This window comes from Trichosurus vulpecula, chromosome 2 (assembly GCF_011100635.1).
Source record: "Trichosurus vulpecula isolate mTriVul1 chromosome 2, mTriVul1.pri, whole genome shotgun sequence".
Lineage (NCBI taxonomy): Eukaryota > Metazoa > Chordata > Mammalia > Diprotodontia > Phalangeridae > Trichosurus > Trichosurus vulpecula.
In genome coordinates, this window is record NC_050574.1 from 4,589,240 (window position 1) to 4,603,668 (window position 14,429).

Genomic DNA, 14,429 nt, shown 5'->3' on the forward strand with positions numbered 1-14,429 from the left:
AAAACATGCTTCAAATCATAATTAGAAAAATGGAAAAGAACAACTTTAAGGTTCTGCTTGAAATGCTTGCAAACTGGCAAAAATGACAAGAAAAAATTAACAAGAATTAGAGGCTCTTTGGGGAAATAGGCACATTAATCCACTGTGGGGGAAGCTGGGAAACCCATTCAGTAAATGGTGACTCGGCGACAGCAATAGTGGGCACATTCCTCTAACGAACTCAAAGAAAGAGGAAAAAGACTCAACTATATGAAAATATTAAGAACAGCTCTTTTTGTTATGGTAAAGTACTGGAAACTGAGGCACGAGGTCCTTCAATAGGGGAATGACTGAATTAATGTTGATAAATGAATGGAATGGAGCATTAATGTGCCAGAAACAACAGGCAATCACAGTGAAACATGGGAAGATGTATGTGAACTGATGCAGAGTGAAGTGAGTAGAGGCAAAGAAGTAAGTGATAACAATACAGTGTAAAGACCAACAACCAGAAAGACATCACAACTCTGATTACTGTAATGGCCAAACATTCTCCCAGAGGACGTATCTGTGCTGTCTGCCTTCCTAAAAAGAGGTGATAGATTCAAGATGTAGAATAAAAAATACATTCAGGGGCATGAATAATGTGGTGGGGTTTTTTTGGGCTTGACAGTATTTCCTTTATGAAAATTTCATTTTTTTCTATTCCTTTCTGAGGAAGATTGGTGTTAGGGTGACTAGGAATAGAATTGCCCCTCTTCCCCAAAGCAAAAAAGAAAAGAAAGAAATTGATGGATATATAAATACAGGGTGTTTCTAAAATCTGGACACATAAGGCAAAAATGCATTTTTTCAAGAAATGAAATGATTGAATTTTTAACAACTTTTTATTTAATTGGAATATTAACAAATAACATCTTTAACTTCAAACAACATCACATGATTTCATATTCATATTCCAAGAGTGAATGTGCTAAAATCGATGGCAACGTGGAGTTATTGAGTTCTTGCATCGAGTTCACGCGAATCTTGCAGAGCGCATTAACCTTTGCAACACAAATGATGAAAATCATATTGAAGATACTATTTGTTAATATTTCAATTAAATAAAATGTTGAAAACTTCATTCCTTTCATTTTCATTCGTTTTAGGAACACCCTGTGAAACCCATTCAGTAAACTGTGACTCAGTGACAGCGATAATGGGCACATTCCTCTAAAGAACTCAAAGAAAGAGGAAAAAGACTCAACTATATGAACACATATGTGCACACATATGTATTGTGAGTGCACACACATATAAGCATACACACAGGTATACACTGTGTGTGCAGATACATATATACATATACGTACACACACATAAATGTAAACACACACAAACATACACACAGATTAGAAGAGAAGAGGATGGCCAAAGGAATCACCTCTGGAACAGAGGACAACTATGAAAGTGCCACATTGTTGGGGGTTTCTAGTTATCTAAAAATAAAAATCAAGCTATCCACGATGAAAATTGTTTCACGGGTAGTCCTTTCTGTTGCATTGTGTATATAGTGTTCTTTTGTTTATGTATTTCAAATTTTAAAAAATAAAATCTCGATGGCTTTCTTTTTGTAATTTTTGCCAATCTTCAAGGCCTGACCAGAAAGGTCAAAATTCTTTTAATATCCCTTTCTCTATTGCTTCTCTGGAACTTGTTTTCACATGTATTGGCAATGGCTCTCCATGCACATTGGTGTCAGTTCTCTCTAGATCTTGGATATAAATGACTTTCATTGATCTCATCTGACAATCATTTGATAGATTCTCCACTCTACAACTTCTTTTCCTATTTGATTTTCACTTATTTCATTCAAACCTTTTAACTTGTACATAGTTAGCATTATCTATTAACTAAAAAAAAAAAACCAAAACTTTGGATCAAGAATTCTCGCAGCCACAGCTGTGAAATACCTAAATGTGTTTTCTTCTCACACTGAAATGATTTTGTAAAATCGGCAAACGTCGCCCCTCCACTTCCCACCTGCCTCCAAGTGAGAAAGGAAAACCAAAGCCCAGGTATACACATTGTGAAACATTTTATACCATTTTATATCCAGGACCTGGGCTTCTTTGTTCTCTAAAGTTTGCTCAGGAAATACCCTTACCTCTGGCAACAAGGCCAGATTAGACTGACCTAAGGACATTCTTACCTCTGTTAGCCATTAAAGGGTGAGACCCTAACCCCAAGAGAGACTGCCTCGTTTAATATTCTACAGGTATATACTATGTTATGGAATACAGATGCTGGGCTGTAGTTTTAACTGACCTTTGTCAACATTCTTTACAATCCTATTTCATTAAGGGAAATCCTTGTCTTGTGTTTAAACATACATGGGGATCATAAAATTGAGTAACATGCTGAATTGTGATTGTTCTAAAAAAATATAAAAACCTGTTCACGTTTCTGTACAAGTCAGTCAGACTCTGGCTCACTCCACAATCATGTATGTCTGCTATGTTTAAAGGGAATGAAGGGATAAATAAATAATATGAATTTTTCTATCACCTAGCTCCGTTGTTTCCTTCAACCAAATTTTCAGGTTTAACAACATGGATGACCAAGGATGACCTTCCTGAGTCCTTCATCCCTACTGGGAGGTGGGTCCTCTACTAGGTCATTCCTCTCCTGGAGTCCTCACTGGTCACAGAGCTCCTCTGCCTTCCCGAGTCCTTCAGAAGCCTTTCTCATTCCCTATCATTGCCACTGTAGAAATTGTCCTGGTTCTGCTCACTTCTCTTTGCATCAGTTCAGAGGAATCTTCCCAGGATTCTCAGAACCGTCCCCTTCCTCCTTCCTTCTGAGTGGTATGGTGAAGCCCTCTCACGGAATCTGGATCTCTTTTCTGTGAGTTGAGTGGAATGAATGGGGGGTGCAGTCCTTTTGGCATGGCTCAGGGCTTCTGATTGACAGCTAAGCCTAAGTTTTGAGTTCCGTCCTGGCCAAATAAGGATAACAGTGGCTTTAAGAGTTTGGCGTTGGCTAGATTGTACCTGGGGTGGTAGACTTCCGCGTTTAGAGTGTAAGCCTGAACTCCACCAATGAGAGTAAAAGGCCAGGAATGGGGGCGGGGCTGTTTACCTTCGGGTATAAAGCCAAAGTTCTGCGCTCTGGCCTCTGCCTCTCCATGCCCGTTCTCTCCGGGTTTGGAGACCGCCCTTTCCCCGCGGGATCAGAATAAAATCACTTTCTACTTTCTATTTGAGTGTCTCTGGGTTCAATTTTAGGGGTTTAGTTTTTGTTCCACATACGCCCAACAGCACAATCGCGGTCCATCCTCGGTTCCACTATCTCTGCGCCACGTGGCTCCTCTTCCCCTTCTCCGGGCTCTGGGGGGGATGGCCCTCGGGGAGCTCAGGCCGGTTAAAGGTCACAGTCACAGGCCCTGGGCGCAGTGGTCTCCCCGAAGGCCCTCGGACGATGACGTCTCTGCTTCTTGACCCTTCCTTGGGGGGAGGAGGCTGTCTCCGGGGATCGGGAGCCGGAGCTGGGCTGAGGCGGGGGCTCCCCGTTATTGCTCCCCAGGGGGTCCTGAATAATCTGGGAAATGGACAATTTTGGAAGGAGACGTCCCCTCCCCCAACCGCCCCATCCCCTGGACAATCAGGCCCCTGAGGGGCAGGGAGGGGTGTGTGGGGGGAAGGCGTAGGGGATGACCTGGGGTCTCCAGGGAGCGCACCATGGAAGGGAGGCAGCTCTGGTAGCTTGGGGTCCAGAGGAGAAGGGGGCAGGGCTGGGCGGGGCGTGGCAACTCCCATCCAGGAACTTTCTGATGGCCCCGCCCTTTCCTCGCACAGCTTCCGCTTCTGGGCCTGCGCAGCCTCTGGACTACATTTCCCAGAAGGCCACGCAAGGCGCCACTTCCGCTTCCTCTGAATCCTCGCGCGAGGCCGCCTCTTGCTTTACTACTTGCTAACCCTCCGCAGCCTCTGGATCCTGGAGCCTTGAACCCCATCTCTTCCCCCCCGCACTCCCTGGTACTGGGAGTCCTAAGGCCCCCTCCCCCGCTTGCCCCTTGAACTTGGCCAACCAAGCTGCCTCCCCGACCCTGGGCCCCCTGGGAACCCTGGGAACCCTGTGGTTAAACCCCACCCCACCCCCCCCGACACCCTCAGCCACTCCGCGACCCTCCCTAACCTGCTTCGCCTTTCTGGAACCCAGGTGCCCCGCACCCCCCCGCCCCAATTTCCCCTCCCCTCAATTTCCAGTTGGGAGCCCCCGTCCCCTCCCCCACCCAGAGGACACGCCCTGCCTCTCCCCGCCCCCCCACCTACGGCTAGACAGTGGCAGTCCTGGCCCAACGTGAGCCCCCACATCGTGCCTCCCTTTCCCCCCTCGCCTGGCCCTGATTCAGCCCCCTCAAAGCCACTGGCTCTGCGACCCCCAGTTCTCTCCTCCAGCACCAGCGAGGAAGCCTTGATGTTCCCTCCCAGAGCCCGGCCTGGCTGCCCCTTCCCCAGGGATGGGGGCTGTTCCCATGGCCGCAGAGACCCCCACCTGCACTCTCTGATTAAGAGGCTGGGACCCCTGGCTGCTCACGTGCTCCTGCTGTAGGCAGTCAGCGGTCTGCAAAGGTGCGTCCGCAAAAGTGTATGTAGTGCCTACTGTGTGCTGGAGCGATGCCAAGAAGGCCAAAAGACTGCCCGGGCCCCGGAGCTCGCATTCTAACGGGACGCCTCATGGAAGTGGCGTGTGTGTCTGTGACTGCGGGGGCGGGTCATCGATAGCTGAAGTGACGGAAAGACCTCCCGGCGGGGGACCTGAGCTGAACCTACAGGGGGCCGAGGGGGGCAGGGCATTTTGGGGCTCTGCTCTCCCAGTCGCTAAGGGCTCATCGCTGCCTTTTCCTCATCCTTCTTGCCCTCTCTGCAGCCTGTGACCGTCTGTCCCCCTCCTCTCTCCGGTGTCTGACCCATCCTTCTCCAGGTCACACCCACTCACTCTTCGACCAGGGATGCCCCACCCTGCTCTGTTCTGGGTCTCCTTCTCCTCTTCTACTTCACCTGGGGATCTCATCATTAGTGTTATGGAGACAGACCACAGAATTAGGTGGTGAAGTCTAGGCCTGAAAATGACTCAAGGAGTTAAATTCACATTTATAGCTCTTACTCAAGTACAGTGTGCCAAAGCTGGCTTTATTTGTTTTTTTGGGGGGGGGCAGGGCAATTGGGGTTAAGTGACTTGCCCAAGGTCACACAGCTAGTACATGTGTCAAGTGTCTGAGACTGCATTTGAATTTAGGTCCTCCTGACTCCAGGGTCAGTGCTCTATTCACTGCGCCACCTAGCTGCCCCAAAGCTGTCTTTATTTGTAAAAGCTCAGTGGCTATTTTATGTATGTGTGAAAAGATGGACAACAGCATCCCAAACTAATTAGAGCTCTTATTTCAGAAGCCTACTGGGTCATAAGAAAAGGACCTGGAAAAAAAAGACTCAGATTGCTTTTAAAATGCATCAGTTGTGTGAATCTCCATGAGTTAATTATTGCATAAAGCTAACATTAGGTACCAGTGTGCCTCAATTATGCTACCAAGATCCATGATCTATTTTGCTGTCATTTGGCCAAAATAAAATATATAGGAAATCCAATGAATAACACCTTTGATCATAATAACCTATATTTCTATGTGGAAAAAAATCATAGAGGATATGGGTCCTTTCATTGTTAAGCAGTAAATAACATTTGCAGGTAGTTTAAAAAAAGAAAGAAAAACTATTGCCGAATGAAGTAGCAATTTAAACACAATCAGAATATGTTATGTTAATATGTGCTGAGGATTCTCAGATGTCCTATCCAGCTCTTCCCTCCCTGCTCACCTCCTGTCTCTATCTCTTGGGAGCCTCTTGGACATCTCCAACTGGATGTCCTGCAGCCACCTGAAACTCAACATGTCCAAGACTGAACTCATCATCTTTACCACTAACCCTCTTCTCTTTTGAACTTCCCTGTTAACACTACGCCACCCCCCAGTTCCCCCAGGCTCACAACTTAGGTGTCTTGCTTTACTCCTAGCTCACTTATCGTTGGCTGTTCCCACACCCCACCGACATCCAAACTGCTGTCCACACATGTTGACTCCACCTCAGCAGCATCTGTCTAATAGCAGCATCTGTCTAATATCCCCTGCTTTCCTCTGACTCACCTCCCGCCCTGGTGTAGACCCTCATCACCTCACAAATGGACCAGGGCAATAGCTGCTGGGAGATCCGCCTGCCTCCAGTCTCTCCCCGCTCCAGCCCATCCTCCATTCAGCTGCCAAAATGAATTTCTAAAAAGAAGATCTAACAATGTCACTCTACTACTCAGAAAGCTCCAGTGTCCCTCATTCCTTCCAGGAGCAAATACAAAATCTGTATGGCATTCAAAGCCCATTTTAGCCCCATCCACCTTTCTAGTCCTGTTGCACCTTACACTGCTCCATAATGTAGTTTTTGATCCAGTGAGACTGGGCTCCTGGCTGTTCCTCCTCACATAACATCCTCCATCTCCCACCTCCAGGAATTCCCTTTGGCCATCCCCCCTGCCTGGCTTTCCTCTTCATCCTCACATCTCCTGTCTTCTCTGGCTTCCTTCAAGGCTCAGCTAAAATCCCACCTTCTCCAGGAAACCCTTCCCTGTCCCCCTTAACTCTAGGACATTTCTTGTGTCGGTTATACTCAGTTATAGCAAATGTTACATCAGAAATGAACAATAAAACCATTATACTCAAAAGAGAGAGGATGCTTTCAAAATTGGCAAAAATGACAAAGATGAAACATTCATAAGATTTTTATTTCCAAATGTTTTTTCCCTCCTTCCCTCTTTCCCCTCCACCTTCCGCAAGACAGCATGCAATATTGATGGAGTCCCTGGGTGTCTGTGCTTGGACCCCAGTTCCAAAATCACATCTTTTCCTAGCCTCAAAATACTGTCCCTGGTAGTTTCTTTCTAGCAAAACAAGACAGCATGCCCCAGCAAAACAACTCACCTCTCTTCCTGATACAGTGGCCAGCTGCACCTATAGAATTTATTAATTCGAAGCAGCTGTGTACTGGCTGAACTGGCTGTATACTGGATCATAGAGATATTTACTACTCACTGACCTATCATATGCCTGCTAGACCTAGACATGTGTATGCTCCCTTACATTTATCTTGTCTGATAAGACATTGATGGGAGCAGCCTGGGTATTTCCCAGTTAGCCCTGACCAATTGACTTAGTGAAGTTTCAGGCCTAAAACCATGCTTCCATGTAGCCCCACTTTGGGCTATTTCCCAGTGAACCCTGGGTAAGATACCTGTGCAGTAGATACAAAAAGTTCATGTTCCTTTAAGAACTGACCACCCCTTAACCACTCCCTAATCCCACCCCAAAACAATTAATGTATTTGGCACATGTTTTACTAAAGAATAAACTATATAAACTTTACCTGCACCCCTGTAAAGTTGCAGGTTCCTTAAGAACTCTTTCCTGCTGAAAAGTGTAATAAATGTTTGCTACCTTCACTTAAAGAATGCTTGAGTTCACAAATTCATTCCAGATGGCCCCGACCCTCTTGTAACAACAGTTTGGCTAACAACTGCCGTAGGGATGTAAGACCCAACAAGACCAGCAACAAGAGCTGCCAGCAAAGGTTCTTTTGATCTGCTTTGCTAAGGAAAGAAACTTTAAGGGGTTAACAATCTCACTTAAATCCAACATACAAATATCATTCACTTAGTACAGGAGGAAAAGGCTGCATCCTGAACTTCAGAGCAAATACAAATTACAGAGACAATATAAACAGACCAAATCACAATTCAGTTACCAGAGAAGAACCAGTGGGTTTGGGTTAGCAAAGCTGGGGGGCAGTTACAACGGCTGGCCCAGAGTCACACACCACTCTTCCAGGGAGTGAGAGCCCCAAAGGAAAAACACCCACCTCTGAGTTTATGTACCCTGTTCAGGGTCAAAGGGCATCATAACATGCGATTCAAACCCATGTAAACTATGCTTTCCCTTGAGGTAAGGAGGTCATCAAAGACTCCTGATTTAATCAAAGAAACAAAGGCCAGACTCATCAAGGGATTTGATTAAATGAGTGCTCCAAAAGAGAAAACAATAAAAAAGCCCCACCTTAATTACTGTAACACCTCTCCAGTACTCAGGTACTTGAGGGGTACCCCCCCTCAACAACCCTGTCTGGAACTCCAGTCTTGGGGTTCCTGAACTTTGTCTTACTCTCGACAATATGATATAGGCTATATATGTACAATAATATTAAGCATATTTCCACATTAGTCGTGTGGAGAAAGAAGAATCAGAACAAAAGGGAAAAATCATGAGAAAGAAAATCTTATGAAAGTGAATATTGAAAACAATCTCCATGTAATTGAAAAAAATACTATTAAGAGGGAAAAAAAATTACATGTGTTTTCCTTTTCATGTAGGGAAGATCAGAAGGGGAGAAAATGAATGTTAATTTAATGTTAATTTAAAATTTAAATTTGACAAAATTTGGCTTTTTGAGGGACACTATTAATAGTGTAAAGACCAACAACTTAAAGATATTCCGACTCTGACTATTGTAATGACCAACCATTATCCCAGAGGAGTTATAAAGATCTGTGCTACCTGCTTTCCTAAAAAGAGGTGATAGATTCAAGATGTAGAATAAAAGTCCATTTGGGGACTTGAATAATGTTTTGGGGTTTGGTTCTTTTTTGGCTTGACTGTGTTTCTGATGGAATCCTAATAAAGCTGCCCCCAGCGCCAGTATTCTAACTTCCTTATGGGCCCCACTGAACAGCAGGCATGTCTTGATCTTACCACAAAATCTGGCTTTAACCACACCACTGGCCCCCAGACTCAATACAGCCACTGCCCCCAGATCCAATTCACATATTTGTACAGGTGTGTCCTTTTACTCAACCACAATCACATCATCATCAAAGAATTCAGAGTGAGACCATCTCTAATCCAAGTATAGGCATTTATTGAAATTGATGCCTCTCATGAAGTAGGCAAGTTGTTAAGACAATCCAGGCAATTTTATTGTGTAATGATGCTGATTATTAATTAGGATTATAGTTACTTCACTCTATACCAATGGCCTCTCTCAATGCCCAAAGACCCTGAGTAAGACCTCATAGGATCTTTCATAGTAAGATGACAGAGCAAAATCTCCAGCTCTGTTGAGTGTGTCTTCTTCTGATTGGCCAGATATTACATCATTACTATTCAGTTTGGTAGACATTTCAACAAGGAGTCTTGTTAAAAATCACTTTAGCTCCTCCTCATTACTTCCTGCTGGAGAGATTGGTGTAATCCTTCATGGGAGGATTAGTCTGAAGTCTTGGCTGTACTCTGTAATGAAAGTTTGGTTTGAATCCATTTGAATTTCAGGTAAATGGGTAGTGAGTGAGCTTACAAAGATAGACAACACAAGGGCAAAGATTCCATTCACAGTAGAATTGAGTTCTGAGTGAAGGTAAATACAAGGCAAAAGCTTGGCCTTTAGGCAAAATCTCTCCCTGAATGTTGTTATCATCTTTGTTTGTCATTCCTTTTCAAAGAGGACCAATGACATCACAGAGTGACTTAGAGACTCCTGTGTGGTTTGCATTGAAGTAAGGCAGAGCTGCACAGAGTTATCAGCCTCACTCTCCCAGAGTCGTCAAAGTCCAGTGCCAAGACAAAAGTCAAGATGACTGGCCATGGTCCTGGATGCAGTGGATGACCTTGGTGATTTTGATATCTGACCAAACTCTAACCACTCCACAGTACTTGCTTCAGCCACCTTCAGGACCAGTGGGACAATTTGTTCTTATCCATCCACTCCATGGGAGAAGTCTTCATGGGCTTGGGGTAATATCCCCTTAACTCAGCAACAGTTTGAGACCTGTCGGTTACCCTCAACATGGTTTAGTCCATCTGCCAAGATGATTTACCAGGGTGTGCCCTCTGCACATGCTACAGCTTCCTAAAGCCACAGGTGAGAGTTGAGTGTGAGGTAGATACCAAAGGTGAATAAACAGCCCTGAAAGGGGCTTGCTCACTCTCACACTAGGGGTGCTAGTCCTCCTTGAATACCCCATATATGCCTCCCAGAATATAGAGGAAGGTTAGCGCTACAACACTAGGAGTTTGGACTTACACAGGCTTGGGAGAATATTAATCCCATGCCGGCTTAAGTCTTAAAAGTGGAATGAAAATCTATTTTCAATTTTATTTTTGGAAGAAGTGCCATGAGCTTCTCAAAGTGAGCATGACCCAAGAATTGCTACAGGTTGCTGCCTGTACCTGGGAAGGCTGAGAAGACAGCCTTACAAAGGTAATGGAAGAATTGTTTTGACTCAGTTTCCCCATTGTGCTATTTCCCTTGTGAATAGGAATGTTTCCTATCTCATTCATCCTGAGTCAAGCAATGATACCCTGTGAACAATGTGGAATTTATCTACATGATTTGCTATTCCATAAAGTTAACCATGACTTGACTGGAATTGACCAGAGCTCAGGATGTTTTATCCTCTTCAGGTCAGTTTGTACTTTTGAAGGGACAGTCTTGATCTTGTTATAACCATCTCCATCCGTCTTCCTTTCATAACAAATTTCTAAAATCAGGGCAGCTGAATTGTAGAGGTGTTGTTTTTTTTTTTTAATGAGTCTCATTGTTGTAATACTTAAATATCTCTGAGTTGCTGTAATGTGATGTAAGTGTGAAAGATTTTATTGGTTTTATTTTACTATTCTGAATCGGTGGTCACCATTTCCTTCAATTTTGCAACCTAAGCAACTAGAAAAATGAGCCAGTAGCCCTGCCATCCAGCCCCTTATTGAGAGATAGGCCATTATGTGTAGCATTGTATCTGAACAGTCACCTCCTTTCTAGATGACCTGATGAGATACATAAATATAGACATCTATTTCTCGAGATCTGACCTCAATGAGGTTGAGGGTGGGGTGGGAGGCCTAGGACAAAGATGTAATAGAATAAATATGTAAAAGTTTTAAATTTTAGGTAAAAAGTTTAGTTTCCAATTTTAATGAAGTAGTAAACTTGACTTTGAGAAAAACAACAAGATTAGACTGTGTACCCAGACAATTGAATATATGAGATTGGCTTCCAGATGTTTCTGTTGACAATAGCTGCACATGGTCAAGTAAACATCAATTTCCTGAATGATATATGCTTACATTTTCTTTTGATCCTGAAGGCAACAAAGTACAAGACTATAAAGTAGACCGAAGTGCTGAACTTCCTGAATGACTATACAGAGATGAATGACGTTTTTGTAAATTTACTTATTTCTTTTTACCTGGGAGATACAGGTTTTGTTTATGTTTTTTTTTTCCTTTTTTTTTGGAGGGGGGAAGGTAAGGCAATTGAGGTTAAGTGACTTGCCCAAGGTCACATAGTTAGTAAGTGTTAAGTGTCTAAGGCTGGATTTGAACTCAGTTCCTCCTGACTCCAGGGCCAGTGCTCTATTCACTGCACCACCTAGCTGTCCCCTCCTTTATGTTTTAATAATTATCTATAAATTATCTATAAAATCTCAATGATAGCTTATCCACCTCGAAGAAGGAAGCATTTAATTCATCAAAAGTAAAGTACAAGCAAAGCTTAGAGAGATGCAGAATTCTTGGCTTGGTAAGAAGGCAGATGAAATTCAGTTTTAGGCACTTTTATGATGTCCTGCAGGCTATCGATAGGCCAAAGACCTATTGGAGCCACATTGATTAGTGATAAGGACATGATCCTAGAGAGATGGGATAAATACTTCCATAGTGTTCTCAACAGAGCTTCATTAATCAATGCTGAGGCCACTGACTGTTTACCTCAGGTTGAAGTTAATCCCTCCCTAGCTGAAGCTCCAAATGAAGAGGTTTTGAATGCCATTAGGCTCCCACTCTTGACAAAGCACCTGGTGCTGATTCTATTCCAGCTGAGATTTACAAGATTGCTCATACAAAAGCTGACTGATATTTTCCTGGTTATATGGCAAGAGGAGGTTATCCCCCAGGAGTTCAAGGATGCCTCCATTGTCCATCTCTATAAAGGTAAAGGAAAGAGATTGTCCTGTGACAATGACAGGGGGGTCTCTATGTTATTCATTGCTGGCAAGATTCTTGCCAGAGTCCTCCTTAATAGGCTGATCCTTCATGGTCATCTACCTGAGAGCCAGTGTGGCTTCAGAAAGGGCGGAGGAACAGTTGATACAGTGTTTGCTGCCCAGCTACTCTAGGAGAAATGCCAGGAGCGGAAGAAAGGTCTGTATACAACGTTCGTAGAGCTGACCAAGGCCTTTGATATTGTTAGTCATGAGGGCTTATGGAAAATTACGTCAATATTTGGTTGCCCAGAGAAGTTCACCAGCATTGTATGTCAATTTCATGATGGCGTGCTCGCCCAGGTTCCAGATAATGGACAGTCCCCTGGTGCCTGCCCATCACTGGTGGAGGGTAACAAGACTGTGTGCTCGCTCCCATGCTTTTTAACATGATGTTTTCAGCCATGTCGTCAAATGCCTTCAATGAGGATAAGCATGGCCTCAAGGTCAGCTACCACAGCGATGGTAAATTCTTCACCTTGAAAAGGCTACAAGCCAAGACCAAAGTGGAGAGACTGTTGGTGAATGATTTTCTGTTTGCAGATGATTGTGGACTCAATGCAGCCTCTGAAGCTGAGATGCAACAAAGTATGGATCGATTCTCTACTGCTTGTGCTAATTTTAGCCTAACAATTAACACCAAGAAAACACAGGTGCTCCGTCAGCCACCACCACACCATCCATACCTGGAACCATCAGTTACAGCAAATGGAGAAGTTTTAAATGCTGTGGATAAGTTCACTTACCTTGGTAGTGTACTCTCCAGGGATGCACACATGGATAATGAGGTTGATGCACACATTGCCAGAGCTAGCTCAGTGTTTGGGAGGCTCCAAAAGAAAGTATGGGAGAGAAGAGGTATTAGACTGACTACCAAAGTGAAGGTCCACAGAGCTGTGGTGCTGACCTCATTGTTGTATGCCTGTGAAACCTGGACAGTCTACCAGCGCCGTGCCAGGAAACTGAATCACTTCCATCTGAATTGTCTTAGGAAGATTCTGAAGATCACCTAGGGCAGGATAAGGTGCCAGGCACTGAGGTCCCCACTTGAACTAAACTTCCAAGCATTCAAACTCTGCTTCAGAGAGCACAACTCCGATGGGCTGGCCACATTGTTCGGCTTGACAAACAAGGCTATTTTATGGAGAACCCACACAGGGCAAGCGTTCACATTGTGGTCAGAAGAAGAGATACAAGGACACTCTCAAGGTCTCTCTCAAGAACTTTAGAATGGATTGTGTGACATGGGAGACATAGGCACAGGACCGCTCAGCATGGCATGCCCACATCAGAGAAGGTGCTCAAAGGAAACTCAGGATGGGCAAGTTTGGAGTATCCACCCCAAATGTTCACATGGACTATTTGTGCCCGACCTGTGGCAGAGTATTCTGAGCTAGTATTGGCCTGATCAGCCACAGTCCAACACACTAAATCTTGACTCAAGCATAGTGATGTCATTTGGTCCTCTTTGAGAATGAAAGACAACAACCAACCCACCATAAAATCTCAAATTGGATTAAGGCTTTTTTTCATATAAAATTGCTTTAATAAGTTGTGAATAAACTTTTAAATGATATTTTTTCCTACTTTAAAATGTCCCTCTGATAATGTGAAGAGACAGAAGGGGTCATTTTACAAGTACCTGTAATACCTGCTCTGGGACCCAGGTGTCCTGACTTCCCAGCCCTAGCTCTCCCAGAGGATCCAGTGAGAGGATGTCCCTTAGGGAAGATTAGGAAGGTAGAGGGAAAGGCCCCCCGGGCTGTGCAAATGTTTCCAGGTTGGAGGGCAAGTCTGGGGTCCAGACTGCAGGGAGGACAGGAACACCTGCCTGGTGGGGGAGGGAAATGGTTGGGAGAGTCATCTCTCTCATTGGGAGAGTCAGGGAGGGAGGGTCTGGGTGTCCCAGTGTAGCAGGGGAACAGCTGGAAGAAAACCAGGAGATTCTGCTCAGAAGGAGGAGGGTCTGAGGCCCCTAGCAGGGGGATGGAGGGAGATTGTGGGAAGGGGACTCTCCCAGACGACCAGCTGGGTGGGTGGAAGCCCAGGTGGAATTTGAGCCCTGGGGTGCAGTATGGAGGCTTGGGAGGAGTGCAGGGCTGTCCAAAATGCGGCAAGCGCATGCGGCCTGCAGTGTGATTTATGCCACCCGCCTACAAGCATAGAAATTTACATAAATGCTTTAGTAAACAAAGCCAAGCTATGGCAGAGCTCTCGCTGAAATGGCAAATCAAAATGTATTGTCTATTGTTTCAACAAAAACCGAAAAGGAGTTATTGCAGTGGCCAAAACATTCCATGTGATGGAGGGCAGGGCTTGTGGAGGAGAAGGAGGCAGGA

General features: G+C 44.6%; 1 protein-coding gene across 1 annotated transcript; it reads right to left on the reverse strand.

Moving 5' to 3' along the window:
* Positions 1–3,308: 3,308 nt before the first annotated feature.
* On the reverse strand, positions 3,309–5,037 carry LOC118835600 (translation initiation factor IF-2-like). Its single transcript, XM_036742794.1, has 3 exons — positions 4,963–5,037; positions 4,391–4,587; positions 3,309–3,849 (listed from the first exon to the last, which is right to left on the reverse strand). The coding sequence occupies exons 1-3, from the start codon at positions 5,035–5,037 to the stop codon at positions 3,309–3,311; spliced, it is 813 nt and encodes a 270-aa protein (XP_036598689.1).
* Between the last annotated feature and the right edge of the window lie 9,392 nt (positions 5,038–14,429).